General features: G+C 34.8%; 1 protein-coding gene and 1 long non-coding RNA gene across 2 annotated transcripts; both read right to left on the bottom strand.

Moving 5' to 3' along the window:
- Positions 1 to 1543: 1543 nt before the first annotated feature.
- On the bottom strand, positions 1544 to 14627 carry LOC109092653. The gene is made up of 13 exons (XM_042768102.1): positions 13993 to 14627; positions 13640 to 13918; positions 10036 to 10131; positions 9739 to 9889; positions 7443 to 7478; positions 7317 to 7337; positions 6725 to 6858; positions 6344 to 6622; positions 5950 to 6045; positions 5683 to 5836; positions 2395 to 2427; positions 1718 to 1794; positions 1544 to 1633 (listed from the first exon to the last, which is right to left on the bottom strand). The coding sequence occupies exons 1-13, from the start codon at positions 14161 to 14163 to the stop codon at positions 1553 to 1555; spliced, it is 1608 nt and encodes a 535-aa protein (XP_042624036.1). The 5' UTR covers positions 14164 to 14627; the 3' UTR covers positions 1544 to 1552.
- Positions 14628 to 15377: 750 nt separating this feature from the next.
- On the bottom strand, positions 15378 to 16286 carry LOC122134238. The gene is made up of 3 exons (XR_006161405.1): positions 16163 to 16286; positions 15540 to 15641; positions 15378 to 15434 (listed from the first exon to the last, which is right to left on the bottom strand). It is a non-coding gene; the product is annotated as an uncharacterized LOC122134238 (long non-coding RNA).
- Positions 16287 to 19928: the final 3642 nt, after the last annotated feature.

Raw genomic sequence — 19928 nt, forward strand, 5'->3', positions numbered from 1 at the left:
ATTTCCGTGCTGTATAAAAATAAATAAATAAATAAAACCCTTGGAGGTAAACCAAGCGAAGTGAAATTTTCAGCTGGTTAATATTCTAAAGCATTTTGGACAGCAACCAGCAACACAACAATACCAAAGAAAATGGTATGCCAAAAAAATACAGCTATTTCCTCATAGCTTTTTTAGTGTTTTTCTACAGTATAATTATGTAGTGACAATACTACACCTTCACCGGGTGTTTATCTCTTAATTAATACATTAAACCTTTAATATTTTTGTTGTGCAATATTATAGACCTTAATCAGGGTAGCTCCATATTTAATTTTTGACAGTAATAAAACAGGCAGTGAAGGACTGAAGTACAGTGTGTTCAATGGATTGTACAGTTGTTTAGCAACAGACTGATTGTTCATGAAGTCTTTACAAAAATAACATCCAGTAGGCAAGGCCTCCACAAAGCAGTTTTGAAAGTTCTGAGTTGTGAAAACTACGTGATTTTGGACCTTTTTGCCTCTACGGCATTTGGTTTCCATGCTTCATTTGGCTGTCAAAGTACTGATAACAAGGAGACAATCAAGAACACCAACTGTATTAAAATGTCATTGTACACACTTTGTTAATGCTGAAGAATTCTGCATGTTATTAACTTTAATAAATGCAAAGGTCTTGCTGCTGTCAACATTTATTGAATTACAAAGTCTGTAATATTTAACAAATTAACTGATAAATATCATTATATCATCATATTATAAATTAATGATATACTGCATTAGTTAAGCATCAACATGGCTACATATTCAACGAATTTGCAATTTTCATTCTTCTTCTTCATTTAAAAGCAGCATGAACAAATGTTGTGATAGTCTTTGTCCGAGTGAAACTGATTCTGGAACAAGAAAAAAAAATAGGACAGGACTTAATTTGGTTTATCCGGAATTGATTGGATGTGGTTTCAATGGATTGTACTGTTTACTGATTGTTCAGCTCACAAAAAAAAATGTCTTTCTAAAAATAACTTTCAGTAGACAAGAACTCCAAAGTTGGGAGCTGTGAAAAATTTTGGGAATTTGTACCTTTATGCAGCGCATTGTAAAGACAGTAAATGTATCCCCAACAGCCTCATTTTCGTTCATGTAAAATTCAATATGACGTCTAACTTGACTAAAGTCTGCCTGTATTTAAATGCTTCACAGACAGAAAGCAGCAGGCAGAATCATGTATTGAGATTGTATATTACATTGATGCATTTGGCAGAAGCTTTTATTCAAAAGAAACTTGTGCATTGCATTCAAGCGATGCATTTTTTTTTTTTTTTTTTTTTTTTTCAGTTCATGCATTATACCTGGGAATTGAACCCATAAACATTTTACATTTTTACAGCTACGGGAAGGCAGTATCAAAATCAGTGCTGATTAATACAGAAATGTTGCTTGGCTGACATTAATTAAAAACAACATAATTAAAACTATCATTTATAAACATGAACATTATAATTATAATACCTAATGACACACATATAATAACTAACTCCTTTTATTTATTTTCCTGAAGGAGACTGATATTATGGCTTCGTCCTTTGCACTTTTCTTAATTTCAGCTCGATGCTGTTTGAAAGACCGTACTTGACCAGCTCCTGTTTAATCTGAAACAAAGATCAAACTTTCCATTAGTCGTCCTCCAATAGCAATGTAGACTGAATGTATAAATAGCTGTATGTGTTACTTACTTGCTGTAAAACTATATTGGTGTTTGTACTGTTTGTTAGGTCTAGTAATGATTTAAGTCTCACTCGAAATCCAATGACTAAAGGGAAAACACACACACACAAAATCTCAGCATTTGTTGAATTACATACAAAAAATTTTATGTGAATATATGAAATCAGCTAGAAACTTTGACTGGCACCGTTAGTTGAAGTTACCATTCGTTTAAAAGCCTTTTAGTATAACTCTACAAATGTCCAGCTGTTTTGTTTCCCACAATTAAAACTAAACTAAGCATTTAAATATCTTACTAAGACATTATTGGGAGATTTAGAGTGATATTTATATTAATTTGTTATAAAGATCTCATTGGTTTACATTGGAAGCTATCAGAATTCTTATTTTTGGCCATATAAATATAAGCATCTGCACCAAATTGCATATACTCTGTTTGGGACTCTGAATAAAACTGAGGTGTTTTTACCTTTCCACGTATGAGCTTCATATTCTCACTATATCATACTAATATAAGCCATTAAAGCCTGATGCATCAAATATGATATAAACGTGTATCACGTGTTTATATTTTTAGATTCTGTCTAAAGGTTTAATAAACTGTTGTATTTTTTTTCGACTATTATTTCATGTCAGGATTTACAGTGTTAATAAGTGTGTCTTCGGTCAGTCACAGCATTATTACCTGTTGAGTTTGTGGTGGGTGATGTGGTGATTTCTGAAAGGATGAACAAACACAAACAACATTAAACACCTCATGAACTCGAGAAGTGCAATATTCTGTCCTGTGTTTTCTCTTTTTATGTCGGATTGTTCGTAACCGGTACGGTATTCAATACATCATTCACATTTTTTTTTGATAGGCACAATGCATGTTAATGAACATTTGTATAAAATACAGAATGTAAACAAGCCAGATTATAGCAATGTTGCTAATTTACATCCCCAGTCCCTAGGCAGGTGCAGACAAAAACACATACTCAAATATACATACAAATTTCACATAGGAAAAGAAATACCCCAAACAAAAACATTTAAAAAGTAAAATGGTTACACAACTGACTTTGGAACATTGTCTTAATGACTGCGGCAGACTGTTCCAATATTGACAACCTATTACAGATAATACTTTCTGACCAAAAGATGTTTGGTTTGTCTGTATGGCACTTCACAATCTCCTCTAATGATAGACCTCGTACAAATACCACAATCTGTTCTCTGTTTTATAAATTCACTTAACGGAGGTGGGGCAAGACCACTACGTACCTAATAAATAAAACCGGCGTATCTGAAATTTTTAAAATTTTTCAAAACTCAATGAATTGTGTGTTTTTAGAATGTTACGATAATTAAATAAAAAAGGTTTATTATCTAGCACTTCTATTGCTTTCTTACAGTGATTCTATTGACTTAAGGGTTGACCCACCAATAAATGACCAACTATTAAAACAATACACAGTGTGTGAAAAAAATAGATATAGACAGTGTAGAATCCAAGGTTACCCCAAGATATGTAAACTCTTTAACAATCTCAAGCTCCTCCCCTCTGAGGAATACCTTTGAATTTATCATCTCTACGGATTGTTTTGCATACATCATGCACAGTTTTTTTTTTTTTTTTTTTTTTTTCTCAATAGTAAACCTGATGAGCCAATCCTGAACATTGGTCATATCAGAAGTCAAGGTAATTGACACTTCCTCCCAATTATTTGCATGGGTAAAAATTACATACATATATCTGAACATTTAAATCTTTACAAGTGTGGTTTCTGAAAGAATGATTAAGAAAGCAAATAATATTACTTAAACTCACTTGACAAGCACTGTTTTTGTCCCTGTTAATGTATTTTCGATTGAAATGAGAAGTTTAAAGGGACACGTTGAAGAGCTTGTCACTTCTTAAAAAAAAACATAGTCTTTGAAGCATGTCCCTTACCAAAAAGAAGTATACTTCAAGTTTATTTTATTAAGTATACTACAATAAAATACAAACTTGTAAGTATTTCAATACATTTAAAAACTATACAAATATAAATTTACCAACAGTATACTTTTCAATACTCCTTGGGACTAAATTGGTCCACTTTCTAGTATATAAAAGTATACTTTGAAGTATACTTTTAGTATAACAGTAGTAAACTTTGAGTACACAACTAGTTTACATCTATGTTTTAGTTTGTACTGCAACTATACTAAAAGTGAACTTATAGGTAAACTGATAGTTTACTAATTAAATACTTGTAGCATTTTTAGAACACCTTGAAGTATAGTCTCAGTAAACTACTAGTTTAGTAGTTTTATACTGCACGTATACCCGTAAGTTCTCTTTAAGTGAACTTTACATCATACTTAAAGTATACTACTATGTCCCTATTTAGGTATTAATTTGTATATATTTTGTTATATAAATATATGAAAATACAAAACATCAAAAGAAAGAACAGGGTACACGCTTGTAAACAAAAACATTTTATTCTAGCTTCATGCATTCTTTTTTATAAACACATGAATGCGGGTAAGTTTCATAAATAAAAAGATAAAGAAAGAAATAAACAGAATTTTGAACAAAAAGCTGAAAAAAAGGACTTAAAGAATTTGATTCAGAGTGATAATTAAAACATACATGGAGTCGATCAACACCCCAAAGCTCTTCATGGGTCGACATTTTATTCCATAACGTTACACAGTTTTGGAAGCATGTGGAAGCATGTTGTTTCGGTTTATTCTTTGCATGTGTTTTGGAAATTCTGTACAGAAGATGTGTAATAGGTGTAGCTCAAATATATTTAGGCCCAATCCCAATTCTACCCCTTAGCGCTTCCCCTTTCCCCTACCCCTCCGTTTCGCGCGTTCACGTGTCTCGATTCTCTTTTGGTTGGAGGGGGAGGGGAAGGGCCAGATAGCCCTTCAAACGAAGATTTTTCGGGACCACACTTCAAACGAAGGGGTATGAATTATCTCGGCAACATGGCTGCCACAGCGAACAAAAAGACACATAAATGTAAGCATTTTTGGCATTAATAAAGATTTTAACGAAAAGTAATCATTTGTTTCATGTTACATTCAATCGTGAGTTCATATTAACGGTCATGTTACTCAAAGAAATGTTCGCAAAAAATTGCTAATATTTGCTAACATCATATCATTAAAGACTGCACGATAGTACCACAACATATTTTCTTGTCTGATCAGGGCAATAACCTCCATACACATTGAGGGGGGCTAGTCCCCCCAATAATTAGAAATCGCTTAACCCTTTTCTCAAATATTGAGAGAGAGAGAGATGGAGATGGAAGTTGTGTGTATGCGCGTCTGTGCGTTTCTCTTTTTAGAGTGAGTTTACTTAAAAACAGCCATTTCATCCTGTCATTGCTGGAAAATATAATGTAGCGATTCAGTATGTAAACTGTATTTCATAAAAGTCGTGGGGCAGCGTTGACAAGTTTCTTTTCTCCTGGATGTGTGAACTGCGCGATTTCCGATATATGTGTGTGTGTGTGTGTGTGTGTGTGTGATTTTTTTCTTGTATGAGCTAGACAACAAACAACGAATTAATACAGAACGGTAATTAAAGGCTTTAATGCACACCAGCACACCAGTATATGTGTGTCTTGTAGGAGATAGATGATGTATGATGACGTGTGACGGCATAGTAGTGGTGTCCCAATTCTTAGGGGAATATTTTCACCCCTACCCCTTGACACTCTGTTTCAAGGGACAAGGGGAAGGGGTAGGGGAAGGGGTATAAAATAGAATTGGGTTTGGGCCTTAGACTTTACACATACAGTATATATATATATATATATATATATATATATATATATATATATATATATATATATATATTGCAAAAGAAAGACTGTAATTTTAATGTGCGCATCTGTAATTTGTCTCAACTTTTAGGAGTGAACTACAATATAGATGAGCTCAAAGCTGACTGACATGTAAAAAAGCCACACACATAAAATATTACCTTTAGAGATGTTGTGTTGTCCACTGTCCACCCTGAAGGCCCATCGGCCTGTAACATTGACATTACTGGAGTTCCTGAGATTTGAGATGGAGCTCCCATTGATTGATCCAGGAATCACAAAGTAGTGTGTGGAGTTTATTGTGTCATAACCAGCCTGTTCAAAATATGTAAAAGCAAATTAAAATTTAGACAGTACACATACATATACTGTTCTATAGTACTGAATACTAACATTTTCTTCCCAAGACAGAAACAATTTTCTTTTACCTGCACTTGATGTTCTGTTACAGCAATGTCACCATAATTAATCAGAATAAATGAAAAATTACCATCTGAAATTAAAACCACTTGAAACGATGTTTCCTGAAAATATTGAGAAAAAAGATAATCTCTTAGTGTTCAATCATTCATGAAGTGAAAACAGTATATCAAACAGCAAAACAGTGTATCATACTGCTTAAGCTGTTTAAGCTGTACAATGCAATATAATGCAACAATGATTAAATGGCTAAAACTAGCATTTTTAGCCGGGGACTGGGAATGGAGAAATTGATTTATTATCATTATTCCCTCTGTCATTTACAATGAATCATTATGAATCATGTAAATTAAATATTTTTAAATAGAATCAAGTGAAGAATAAAGGGGAAAACAAACTTACTGTGTTGGTTAAGCTGAAGTAAGCGACTTTATCCCAAGTTGCTACAAAGACCCAAGAAGAGCTGAAGTTCAGATTTGGGAAATGTGTGTTTATATCCTGAGTGGCGCGTGTGAGAACATTTCCACTGGTGTACTGATTATATGAAACTACACCTCTCACACTGTTGTCAAGATCAGTCCAGAGACCAGCAATTATATCTTGGCTTCCTCTAGCGGGGAATGAGTAGGGAACATATTCATTTGAAGCTTGGTTAAATGTGAGGTATCCATTATTATTAACCTGAAACATGAGAAATACTGTCAAAATCACTGATCACACATGAGTTTATAAATCATTCACCACAAATTTAGACTTAGAATGAGGATGGAATCAAATTCTTACATAAATCTGCTGGTATGTGCGGCCAAAAAACAGAAATGGACTCAACAGCTGAATAACAGAGGAGCTCCCATCATCATCAACAGGATTGCTTTTGTCTCCTACTGTTAAGCCGAATGGGTAGAATATTTCTGGTGCTGCCAAGAGAATAATAATAATAAAAAAAACCTGATGTTTACATTTCAAGATATGGCATCACAATAATTAGCACCACTAGAAAGTGTGGAAAAGACCAAAGAATACAGTAATGATGTGTGACATAATGCTCTTGAGCTGCACAAGTAAAGAAATGGCTGTAAGAAAATAACTACCGGTAACTTCTAAAAGATGACACTTTTTTTCTATCGGGGCAATAATTAAGAAGTTTAAATCAACAGCAGATGGTAACAATCATCCTGGAGGAAGATATGCATCTATACAGGCAACACACAAAGTGAGGAGGATGGTTTGAGAAGACAAACAACCCCCAAGAATCAGGTGGAGAAATGCAGATCAGAAAGTCTCCAAAACTGCAATCTGACACCACCTACTGTACATAACATGAACTTTGTAATTGCGTGTTTCTGACCTAAATGCATTGTTAATTCAAAATTACCTGTCCATGGCTGTGCAGTCACTGTTAGAATGTATGTTAAAGAAAAAGAGCAAGAGATTAGAAAACACTTTTTTTATTATTATTATTATAAAAAATAAAAAAAGTCTTCCATCACAGCATTATTACCTGTTGAGACTGTGGTGGATGACAATGTGGGGTTTACTGAAAGAATGAACACAAACACCTTTAAATACTTTTTCTTACAGGTTTCTTATTCTGTGTTTACATATTTTCTACTGAAAAGGGAAATTAGGGCAGCATATGCCGAGGAAACCAGTTGAACCATGCAATGATCCATAATTATACATTAATATACATGAGTACGAGATTTTCAAAAATATTTTTGAGAAAGATTGTCATTTTTAATGTGTATATCTGCTAGAAGTTTATTTTGTGTTTACTTTTAGGAGTGCACTAGATATACTGATTCTGTACTCACTCACTTGGATTTGTTAAATGACATGTTTTAAACTAATTATGCAAATACATTATATCGGGTTATGTAATATTTATATTTATTAAAACACTGGCTTGTAAAACAAAACTTGTTTAATCTACAACCCCAATTCCAGAAAACTTGGGAAGTTTTGTAAAATACAATTAACTCCATAATATCTGATGTGTTCATTCTCTTGAACTTTTATTTAACTGAAAAAAGTACTATGAAAATATTAAGTTTTTAAGTTTTCACTGACCAACTTAAATGTATTTTGTAAATATAAGCAAATTTTGATTTTGAAAAAAAGTTGGGACAGAGACAAAATAAAAGTAAAGGAAGCTGAATTTGGTTATAGGTGAGGGTATCAAGTTTGCAAATAAAATAAACATCACAAAATATAAAAAAACAGCTGGATCATGGCTCATCACTTTTCATGAGATAAGTGTCAAACAAATCAAAATCACAAGATTGCAAAGAACTTAGTTTTTACCAACTAGCAACTACCATGCATAATATTGTGGAAAGATTCAGGTAATCCAGAGAAATCTCAATCTGTGTAAGGCAAGGCAGGAAACCTAAGATGAACATGACCTTTGAGCCCTCAGATGGCACTGCATAAGAAACCATCATGCTGCTGTGTTAAATATAGCCACATGAGCTCAGAAAACCTCTGTCACTTAACAGTCTGCCTCTGCATCAGTTAAAGGGGTCATATGACGTTGCTAAAAAGAACAATATGTTGTGTATTTGGTGTAATGCAATGTGTTTATGCGGTTTATGTGGAAAACACATTTTCCACATAATGTACATTATTGTTGCCCCTCTATGCCCCGCCTTTCTGAAACGCATCGATTTTTACAAAGCTCATCCTTCTCAAAAGCGAGGTGTATGCTGATTGGCCAGCTATCCAGTGTGTTGTGATTGGCTGAATACCTCAAGCGTGTGACGGAAATGTTACGCCCCATAACATACTGTGATGCCCTGTGTATTAACATACTGTGTGATGCCCGCCACGACAAGACAAAAACAATAAACAATAAAACCCATTATAAACCAGTGGGGACATAATTACTGATTATAATGATTTATACTGTCTTTTTATGTGTTGTGTTGCACATCGCGCTGCGTAAACATAAAACCATGTCCGGAGAAACGACAAACAACAAGCGCTACTCTAGTCTACACTGCTCAAAACTCGCGTTTAAACCATCAGTGGCAAATTCTTTAAATATAAAAAACTTTATAGAAACAGACAGACCAGCATTGTAGGCTAATCTCACAGGAAACAGTCCTCATCCTACACAAAATGTGCTGCACACATCTGAACATTTATGTTGCACTGTTCTGGAACAGTGTTGTAAATACAACTTAACCACTGATTTTCAGTTGTGTCCTCTTTTGGAAAGCAAAACAAAGTAGTTTCGCTTTTTAAAACGAAACACAGCGTCACACATGGCGTGCTAGAATGAGGAACGGATGGCGGTCTGAGTGAGCAGTGGCCGGTGGGCTTGAGAACGGCGCGGCCGGCAGAATCGACGGGCTGGACTCCGCTTTGTCCACAGTGAAAGCCGATCCGGCGATTCACAGCGAGAAGTTGATGTATTTCCTCAGCGACCAGCACAGATCAACTCTAGGCATGACGAAGCGGATATCGTACAAAGGAATTATTGGAATAAAGTTGTTATTTTTGTTTTCTTCGCTTACAAAAAGTGTTCCCGTCACTTCATATAACCCAGATTGCACGTCGGATGGCAGATGGAGTATTCTGAAGACGACTTTCATACCTTCTCTGGACCTTGACACTTATTTATTTGGCAGTCTATGGGACAGTCTCAAGCCTTCCGGTTTTCATCCAAAATATTAAATTGTGTTCCGAAGACAAACAGAGCTTTTACGGGTTTGGAACAACATGGGGGTAAGTGATTAATGAAAAATTTATATTTTGGGGTGGAGTATCTCTTTAAGGAAAGGTAAAAACTTTACCTTCAGAGATTTGTTGTCCACCATCCACCCTGAAGGCCCATCGTCCTGAAACACTGACATTGCTGGAGTTCTTGAGGTTTGAGATGGAGCTGCCACTGTCTGATCCATTGATCACTATGTAGTGTGTGGAGTTTATCGTGTCATAACCAGCCTGTACAACCAAGAAAGAATTACACATACATACATACACACACATACATATATATATATATATATATATATATATATATATATATATATATATATACACATATATATATATATATAAAATACACACAGAAAGTAAGTTTTTTTTACCTGCACCCGATGTGTTGTTACAGCAATTTCACCATAATTCATCAGAATAAATGAAGAATTACGGTCTGAAATTAAAAGCACTTGAAAGGATGTTTCCTGAAAAGATCGGGGGGTGGTTAATTATTTATTTATACAAGTTAAAAATTTTATTTTATTAAATATTGTTGTTGGGTCATTCAAAAGACAATGACTTTGAAAGACAAACATAAAAAAAAAATAGTGACCAAAGGCAAAATATTAAAATTCATGGATGAATATTTACTGAGCAATAGACTAGTTTGTAGAGGTGAGTCAAAATGACGATTTTCACCTGAGATTTTGAGCCAAATTACAGGGAGGCAATAAACACAGGGACTGGTAGTATGATTAGTAAAAACTGCTAACCTTAGCAAACCTTGTTGCATTAAATATGAACCCTAAACTGGCAAGAGCGGCTTCCAAATCTTCAATATTTATCTTGCTGGATTTGTGGATTTGTTTTTGACACGGTTAACCAACAGATCCTCCTGTCAACCCTAATGTCAAAGGGTATCTCAGGAACCGCACTCCAGTGGCTTGAGTCTTAGGGGAGGGTTGAAGTGTCCAAGTCACAACATCTAGCTACTGGGATGCCTCAGGGCTCAGTTCTTGGACCACTTCTCTTTTCTGTCTATATGGCATCTCTAGGTTCTGTCATTCAGAAACATGGCTTTTCATATCACTGCTATACAGAAAAAAACCAACTCTACCTCTCATTCCATCCTGATGATCCCACAATAGCTGCTCGCATCTCAGCATATCTAACAGACATTTCTTGCTGAGTGAAGAACCATCACCTTCAACTCAATCTTGCCAAGACAGAACTGCTTGTGGTTTCAGCCAACCCAACACTCCATCACATTTTCTCCATCCAGCTAGGTGCATCAACCATAACACCTTCCAGGACAACCAGGAACTTTGGAGTTGTAATTGAAGATCAGCTGAATTTCAAAGACTACATTGTTAGAACTGCCCGGTCCTGCAGATTTGCACTGTACACCATTAAGAAGACCAGGGGTCTCATTTATAAATGTTGCGTACGCACAAAAAAGGCATAGAAATTGCATACACAATTTTCACGCATATATCGGGATTTATAAAAAATAAACTTGCCGTAAATATGTACGCACCTTACGGACATTCTAGACCATGGTACACACTCTTTCCTGCCGTAAAAAAAGAAATGAAGTAAGAAATGATTTTAAAACCTGTTTTCATTTTGATATACAGATTTACATTAAATATTCCACTCTCATTAATGGAGATAAGCACTGAAAATACATAAAGTAATTTCGCAGAAGTTAAACAAAAATTATATGAATTTAGACATATTCAGGCTAGTGGAATGCGCTTGGTCAATTTTCCTGTGGCACGCTGTTTTAATGATAGCAAGGAGTGCTATAGGTGCACAATAATTCATGTTTAAACTAAACTGCAGATCTCATGCTATGCAAATAATATTTTAGTGAGAACAATGATCAATGATGCACACTTACTTAGATATTATGGCAGACACTGCTGGATTCAGTGGTCCAACGGTCCATTGTCCGGTTTGAATAGGTCAAGTGGTAATATCTTACTTTAAAACTAAAGCTGCACAGAGGTGTTGATGCCGTGTGAAGGCATCTCCACAACATTATGAAAAATAGCACTGCATTTAAAGGATACAACTTGAAGAAAATAGTAATTTGCATGTTTTCTTTTTAAAACAGGCTATACTTTGTCAGTGACGCGCCAAGTCGGACAATTCTATTTACACTGCAATAAATATAGGCTAAAAAATAGCTAAAAGATGTTCACCTTATCAGCAAAACTGCGTAAATTAAATTTGATTTGAATTGTTTAAAACATTAATTTCCTTAATGTCTTGTACCTTTAACGGTGTTAAATATGGTGTCAGAAGGATGGGAATATGCATGGAAATAATATGCAGATGAGGTTATGCATAGTAAAACTAGGCGTTGTAAGCTCCATATAAGGTGATTTCGGGGAGGAGACGGGGTGGAGATGCACGTACACACAATCTTCCCCTGACTGGGATTTATAAAGGGATTTTTGCGCAGGTTCTGGTGTACGCATGGTATTATAAATCTGAAAACTTTTGTGCGTACGCAAAATCTAGCTTTTGTGCCTACGTATACTTTTAGGATGAAATCTACGGAGAGTTTTATAAATGAGACCCCAGGCCCTTTCTATTGGAACATGTTACACAACTCAAGCTCTTGTTCTTCAAGCTCTTGCTCTGTCCAGGCTGGACTATTGCAATACTCTCTTGGCAGTTCTTCCAGTCAGGTCTATCAAACCTCTGCAGCTAATCCAGAATGTGGCAGCGAGAGTAGTCTTTAATGATCTGAAAAGAGCGCATGTCACACCTCTGTTCATCTATTTGCACTGGCTACCAATAGCCATTCACATAAATTTCAAGGCATTGATATTTGCCTTCAAAACAACCACTGGCTCTGCACCCCTTCACCTACAGTAAAAAATCAATACTTCAGAATTATGTGCCCTCCATAAGCTTTCATTCTGCAAGCGAATTGTGCATTATAGTGCCATCCCAAAGAGGCACAAACTCACTTTCACAGACTTTTACCTTCACTGTACCCTGCTGCTGGAATGACCTGCCCAACTCGATACGAGCAGCCAAGTCTATAACTATCTTCAGGAAACAGCTAAAGACACATCTCTTCCATCTACACTTGACCCTGTTTTTTTTTTCAATTATATTCTAAAACTCTCTGTTTTTCTGTTTTTTTTTTTTCATTTATTTATTATATATGAGAAAAATACAACTCTCTGTTCTATTTCTATTCTATCTACTTTTCATTTATTAAATAACAAATATTGACCCTCTAACAATAGTGTTCTCTAATCTTTTTCTATTCTATCAATGTTTTATTTTTATTTATTATAAAATAATAACATCCTATTTCTTTTCCATATACTTGTTTTCTTTCATTTATTAAAAATTAAAAAACCCGATCCTCTAACACTAACACTATTCAATTTCTATTCGATCTACTTATCTCTTTATTAACACTTGCATTCGCTATTCTTTTCTATCCTATTTATCATAAAACTTGATCCTCTAATACTAGCTCTCTCTATTCTATCTACTTTGTGTTCTTATTATATATATAACCTTGCTGTGTGAACTGCGTTGCACTAACCGGGTCTTGTCACTGCACTTACATATTATTGCTCTTTTGTGGTTTAATTGCTTTTATTGTCCTTATTTGTAAGTCGCTTTGGATAAAAGTGTCTGCTAAATTATTAAATGTAAATGGAAATGATAACCATTCAAAAAATGGGGAAAAAAGAGCATTTTTTGTGTTTTTTTTTTTCATCTCTGTTACTCATTAAAGATAATCTAATATCCGTTTAGACGTTGGTTCTTAATGTCCTTCAATATAATGCAACAATGATTAAATGGCTAAAACTAGCATTTTTAGCCGGGGACTGGGAATGGAGAAATTGATTTATTATCATTAGTGTCTCTGTCATTTTCTCTGCCTGGGTATGAATCATGTAAATTAAATATTTTTAAATAGAATCAAGTGAAGAATAAAGGGGAAAACAAACTTACTGTGTTGGTTAAGCTGAAGTAAGCGACTTTATCCCAAGTTGCTACAAAGACCCAAGAAGCGCTGAAGTTCAGATTTGGGAAATGTGTGTTTATATCCTGAGTGGCGCGTGTGAGAACATTTCCACTGGTGTACTGATGATATGAAACTACACCTCTCATGCCGTTGTCAAGATCAGTCCAGAGACCAGCAATTATATCTTGGTTTCTACTAGCGGGGAATGAGTAGGGAACAAATTGTGATGATGGCTCGTTGAATGTGAGGTGTCCATTATTATTCACCTGAAACATGAGAAATATTGTCACTGATCATAGATGAGTTTATAAGCATTAACCACTCACATTTAGATTCTTACATAAATCTGCTGGTAAGTGCGGCCAAAGAACAGAAATGGACTCAACAGCTGAATAACTGAGGAGCTCCCATCATCAACAGCAGCATTTATTGTGTCTCCTGCTGCTGAGCCGAATGGGTAGAATTGCTGGTGCTGATGAGAGATTAAACAAAAACACAAAAGATTTGACATTTACATTTCACATTGATTTCCACTCATGTTTGTTTACATCATGTCTTGTGTGAAGAATCTGGTTGTGATTAGTAGTTAGTAGCATTCTCCCTGCTTTAAATCAGAGACAGAGATAACGCAGTGTAGTAAGATTACATATATTTAAATGAAGGTGTGTGAGAGAGAGAGATTGCATGCGTTAATTTCTGCATCTGTGAGCTTCTATTAAGAGTGGAACTGCAAATTTAATTAATCAAAAACAGCGATATTATCCCCTCATAGTGTGCTTCAAGTTCAATGATAGCAGCATGTCTGTGATCATTAAACTAACTGGAACTACTGTTTAAACACACACCTTCCAGCCAATCAGAATAGAGTCAAACAGACCGTAATATAACTGAATTAACTCAATCACATTACATAACTAATGTAAAATAAATTAAATAAATATTTCTCCATAACAATTGTCAGTTATTGACAGTAAATTAATTGCAATGAAAAGGAAGTAACATCAGATTTTTTTCTTGATCACATTTTTTTTTCTCAATCTATCACAGGATGTAATTATTGAAAAAGAAAATATGTATGACAGGAACTTGGTTCTATGCATCAAGTTATGCCATTTTGATAAAAATATTATGAGGTCAAAAATAAAATAATACTAATGGTAATAATAATAATAATAATAATCATTAATAAAACATAGAAACATATGAATGAATTGTTCACAACAATAGGCTATCAATAACATGCTAATTCACAGATGAATCCAGGGCCTGCAGACGTAAAATTTGGCTAATTCTGGCACATTGCACATTTATGTATTATTGATGTGCATTGTCTCTGTCAAATAAACCTGAAATAAATACATCTTAATTTCATGCTGACTAATAGTAAACTTTAACTGAAGTATATTTCATTCAAATGTTTTTAAGTGATAATTATAATTATATTTTAAGCTATAATTATGGGATGACACATAAGTTAACTTATTGAAGATGTACATGATAGGAAAGACCTGAGAATATAGTAATGATGTGTGACAAAAGGCTGTTGAGCTGCTCATGGCTTTAAAAAATAACTCAAAAGTTAAAAATGGTAATTACTATCAGAGCAATAATGTTTAATCAACTACGTGGTAACAATCACACAAAGTGGGGAGGATGGTTTGAGAAGACATTTGTTCATTCACACCAAAGCAGTGTATTCAGGTTGTGAGAAAAATTGATCTGGTTCCAGTTTAAAAAAAAAAAAAAAAAAAAAACTATTACCTGCTGTTGTTTGTACTCTGGCTGTTAAAAATAAAGAGAGATGATTAAATCCAGCAGCACACATTTGTATATTTTATTGCCTTTGACACATTAAGACTGATAATCAAACAGTAAACAAAACCTTACTGAGTGACAGGACTGATATGAACACCAGCATATGTTGGAAAACTGGAGACAATCTCATGATGATGACGTCAGAGATAAAACCAGGAATCCTCCGTCTGTAATCTTAGAGCATTATTAAAACATCATGCATTATCATAAACACGGTCTAAACCAATGTCTCTGGAATGTTTCTTACAAAAAAAAAAAAAAAAAAAAAAAAAACCTTATTAGACCTAAGGTAACTCAATCGAATCTTACTGGAGTCATTCAAAGCCACTGAAACACAGAACAATTCCCACTATCAAATTCTAGGTCTTAGGGTGTACTCACACTAGGCGTTTTGAACCGCGCCCGAGCGCGTTTGACCCCCAAAGCGCGCTCCGTGCCGCGCTCGAGCACTGTTCGTTTAGCCGGCCCTGGCCCGGTTGGAAGAGGTGGGCCAGGCAGGGCACGGTTCGGTTGGGCTCGGACGCGGTACGCATGCAGTGTGAGCGCTAACCGCGCTGGAGTGCGGAACATATACTAATTTGTGTGTGCTACTGTCATCATTATGTCCGCAAACATATTCTATTACTACTACTACACTTTTCAATAAATTGAATTCAATCAAGTATATTTAGGTTTATAATGCCTCTCGTTCTTACCATATGGCGCTTTTCCACTGCGTGATAGCACTCGACTCTGCTCGGCACGGCTCAGTATGGTACAGTTCGGCTCGGCACAGTATGCGTTTCCACTGCAGTTAAGTATCGCTTAAGAGTAAGTTTGTGTGTGAGTGTGTGTGTGGAAGGGGGGGGGGGGGGGGGGTACAGTTAAGTATCGCTTAAGAGTGAGTGTGTGTGTGTGTGGGGTGGGGTGTTGTGAAACTTTTTGGTACTCGTTCAAAACAGGTTCGTTTCACCGCACCAAGCCATAACATAAATCTAAAAACCCCCATTCTTTATAAAAAAAAAGTACCAAAAAAGTGAACCGTACCGAGCCATACCATGGAGTGGAAAAGCGCCATTCTTGATAAACAGGAAATGTAGTTTGCAAGTAAAGCTGCGAATTATTTTATTAACTTCTGCTGTCTCCGTAATAATTTTCTGATACATACAAATGAAAATCAATGCACGGAATAAATTATAAATTAATTATTCATTAGCGAAAGTGGTTTTCTCCGTTATCTCATACATGATGTAAGCGTGCTCCGGTCGGGAAAGTTTAATGCAAGTGTGAATACAGGTCAGCCAGGGGAGTGGGGATGAGAGATAATTGCGCTCGGGCTCGGTTCAGGGCAACCGTGCCTAGTGTGAGTACACCCTTACTTTATTTCTATGTGATTACCTTAAGATTGACTACAATGAGCATACTGTGTAAATACATATTACACTGTATGCTATAGTAAGTATGCATGTTAATGTGCATTTCAGTGTATATAGTAACATATGCCATTATAATTAGTGATACTTGATATACCAACAAGGTTTTAAGGGGGAGGGGGTACTCTAGGTTCGGGCCATTCCCGAGCTCGGAGCCCTTCCCCGGACAGCACGCCAAATATGCATATACTTCAGCTAATTATATGTAAGTGTGAACTCGTGAAACTCAAGTTTAAAGTACTCACCCTTTTTAATTAGTTTACAAACTTTGAAGTCATGCACATTCTCAGTATGCTTCTCATTTATAATAATCAATAGTAAAATTCAACTCTATAACTTTTCTGTCACTCACTCGAGTTACACTTATTAGTTTACTTTTTTAAGTGTGCTTTTTTGAGTTGTATATGACCACTTTCTTTTACTGCAAACAGATCAGTCCAATTTGGGAATTAATTATTCAGCAGGATTTATAAACCAAATTTTACAGAACTGTCTCAAAAAAAAAAATTAAATCACCTTAGGGTAGGTCCTGATTTCTTCAGTTTGAAATAATGATAAATCATGTGTTTTTATAAAATTTAGTGGAGTAAAAAGTAAGATATTTTGTTTTGAAAATAAAAGATACACCCTTATAATGTAATGCTTTAGTTACATTCACTACAAAAGTAAGGCCCTAGAGAATCTGAGAAATTATTACTTTAAAGATAATGATTGGTCTTACCTCAGACAGCTGCTATGGTGATGCTCATGCGCCTGCTGTGGGTTAAAAGGATGTTTGCATTGGTTTTTAATCTGGCCCTGCCTTTGCTCAAGGGCAGAACGCCCCCTGGAATGAAAGATTTATTCATTTATTTATTTATTTTTTTTTTTTTGGAAAATCACCAGTAACTCCAAAAATAGAAAACTGTTGCCCTTCAGATCTTACATTTAGATTTTAGTTTTTTATAACGGGTACACACATTCCTTCAGTGAGGTCAAAAAGAACAGCAATGGCAAAAAGAACAGTACTGTCACATATTCATTAGTCAAATAATAATAGGATTTAATGGATTTAATGCCCTTGCTCCTATAACTCTTCACCAGTTAATTTATATCAGATGCCAAAGCAACTACAACACATTTCTGTCTACTGCAAAAATCAGCAAACATTTAATATACTACAAACTTCAGTGCTCAAAACTGAATTTTCTATTTTTTATCCACTTACCAAGTCAAATGTTAAGATGTCTTAATATGTCATATGATTGTAATTATATATTTGAGTACATAGTAGTATTTATTAACAAAATGTACATATAGGGTTAAGATTTGGTTTGGGGTTATGTATAACAGAAACTAAAATAAGGTGCTACCAAGAAATGTTAGTAGTAATTAGTTAGTGTTAGGGTCAGGTGTCATACCTCATTTTTTCAGCTTTCTAAAAACAAATGTTTTCAGAGATGTTGAGATAGGACCAAAATCTTATCATTTGCATGCGTCATTGATTTGTGGCAGTGACACACATAATGTCACATCACTGAATCATCAATACACTCACATTAGCTGGAAAAAATGACTGTTATTCTTGCATTATTGACAAACAATTTTCCTGTTTGAATCTGTAAAGCTGCTTTGACACAACCAGTACTGTATAAAGCGCTATACAAATAAAGCTGACTTGACATACTAATGATAGGCTTGTCACAACACTAAACAGTTATTATTCAACCAATCCTAACCTAACTTTTGTCACACATGGCTTTTCCATTTTTGTTAAATAAACAATGACACAGTGCAATATGTCATGTTTTGTTGTTCATCTGAGGTTTTATTTACCTAAATTTAAGACCTGCCAAGGACCAGATAATTTTTTATGATGCCCTGATACAGAAAACCATGCAATTCAATAGGGTGTCCTTTTTCACATGACTGTATATATATATATGTATGTATACAGTCATGTGAAAAATGACACCCTATTGAATTCCAAAAAGGACACCCTACACCCACACTTTTTCACACCACTGTGTATATATATATATATATATATATGACAGGTAGACTTTTTCCAGTCTGTTAGAAGCTACCACAAACACACACCAAAAATCTACCAAAAAGTACTATGGTGCAAGATTCAGTACCATATCTTATGTTACCCATTATCATTATACCACAGCACTCTTTACTGTGGGTTTTTACAAATGTGTCTGAACAGAATATTCCTTGAGGGAATTCAGCAATGGCAATGTAATGCGGTCACCTATTTATTAGCAAAATATTACTATTTTGTAATAATTATTGCACATGGATTTTATGCCCCAGGTTCTGTTACTGTACTAGAGCTCCAATGGACTCTTTTCACACACTATAATGAAACATTTCTGCAAAAACCATAGCATCGTACATTCGACAAATTTTCATTTTAAAAAATGCATACGTACATTTATAACAATATACTGTTGTGTTAAATTCCAAAAAAAGGGGGATTTTAATTTAGCTGATGAGGGAGCGATTGTAAATTTAATATAATTTTTATCTTCTGACTGCCATAATCCATCTTTTTTTTCCCCTCTTGAAAGCTGCCTAGAAAATGACAAATGTATGACACTAACAAAATGAACAGGATTTTGTCAATGTTAATAGTATTAATGTCTGATTACTAGGTTTCCACAGAAAATGCTGTTTATCACTGTCAAATGAAATCAATAAAATAAACCAAACATCCAAAAACCATAGCTACCATTAACAGTACCCAAAAACTAAAACATGACAAGAGTAATAAATACAATGTAAAACTATTTTGTGAGCTAAAAATGGCATTAATTTCCATTTTATTTTCACAATAAGCATGTTTATACATATTAATAAAAGATTATGACAACAACACTATTGTGTTGTAAATTGTTGGGCTTACTGAACTATTTCACAAGCTGTGTCCAAAATGTAGTTGTCTGTATTTTTGCAAACTTACATACTCCCAAAACAGAATCCATTCATCTTATTATAAGTCAGTGCACCATCAGAATGATTTTGAAACTAATATTAAAGGTTAAAAACATACATGAAGTGG

This window comes from Cyprinus carpio, chromosome A12 (genome assembly GCF_018340385.1).
Source record: "Cyprinus carpio isolate SPL01 chromosome A12, ASM1834038v1, whole genome shotgun sequence".
Taxonomy (NCBI): domain Eukaryota; kingdom Metazoa; phylum Chordata; class Actinopteri; order Cypriniformes; family Cyprinidae; genus Cyprinus; species Cyprinus carpio.

Bases quoted from the DNA above. Each gene is read 5' to 3' on its own strand.
- LOC109092653 (XM_042768102.1), bottom strand. From the start codon at position 14,163: ATGTCAAATCTTTTGTGTTTTTGTTTAATCTCTCATCAGCACCAGCAA. The intron at 6,859-7,316 runs GTAATTTTGAAT...TTCTCTTGGCAG, and splicing joins GACTGCACAGCCATGGACAG to CACCAGAAATATTCTACCCA. The intron at 1,634-1,717 runs GTAAGTAACACA...TCTTTGTTTCAG, and splicing joins CCAATATAGTTTTACAGCAA to ATTAAACAGGAGCTGGTCAA.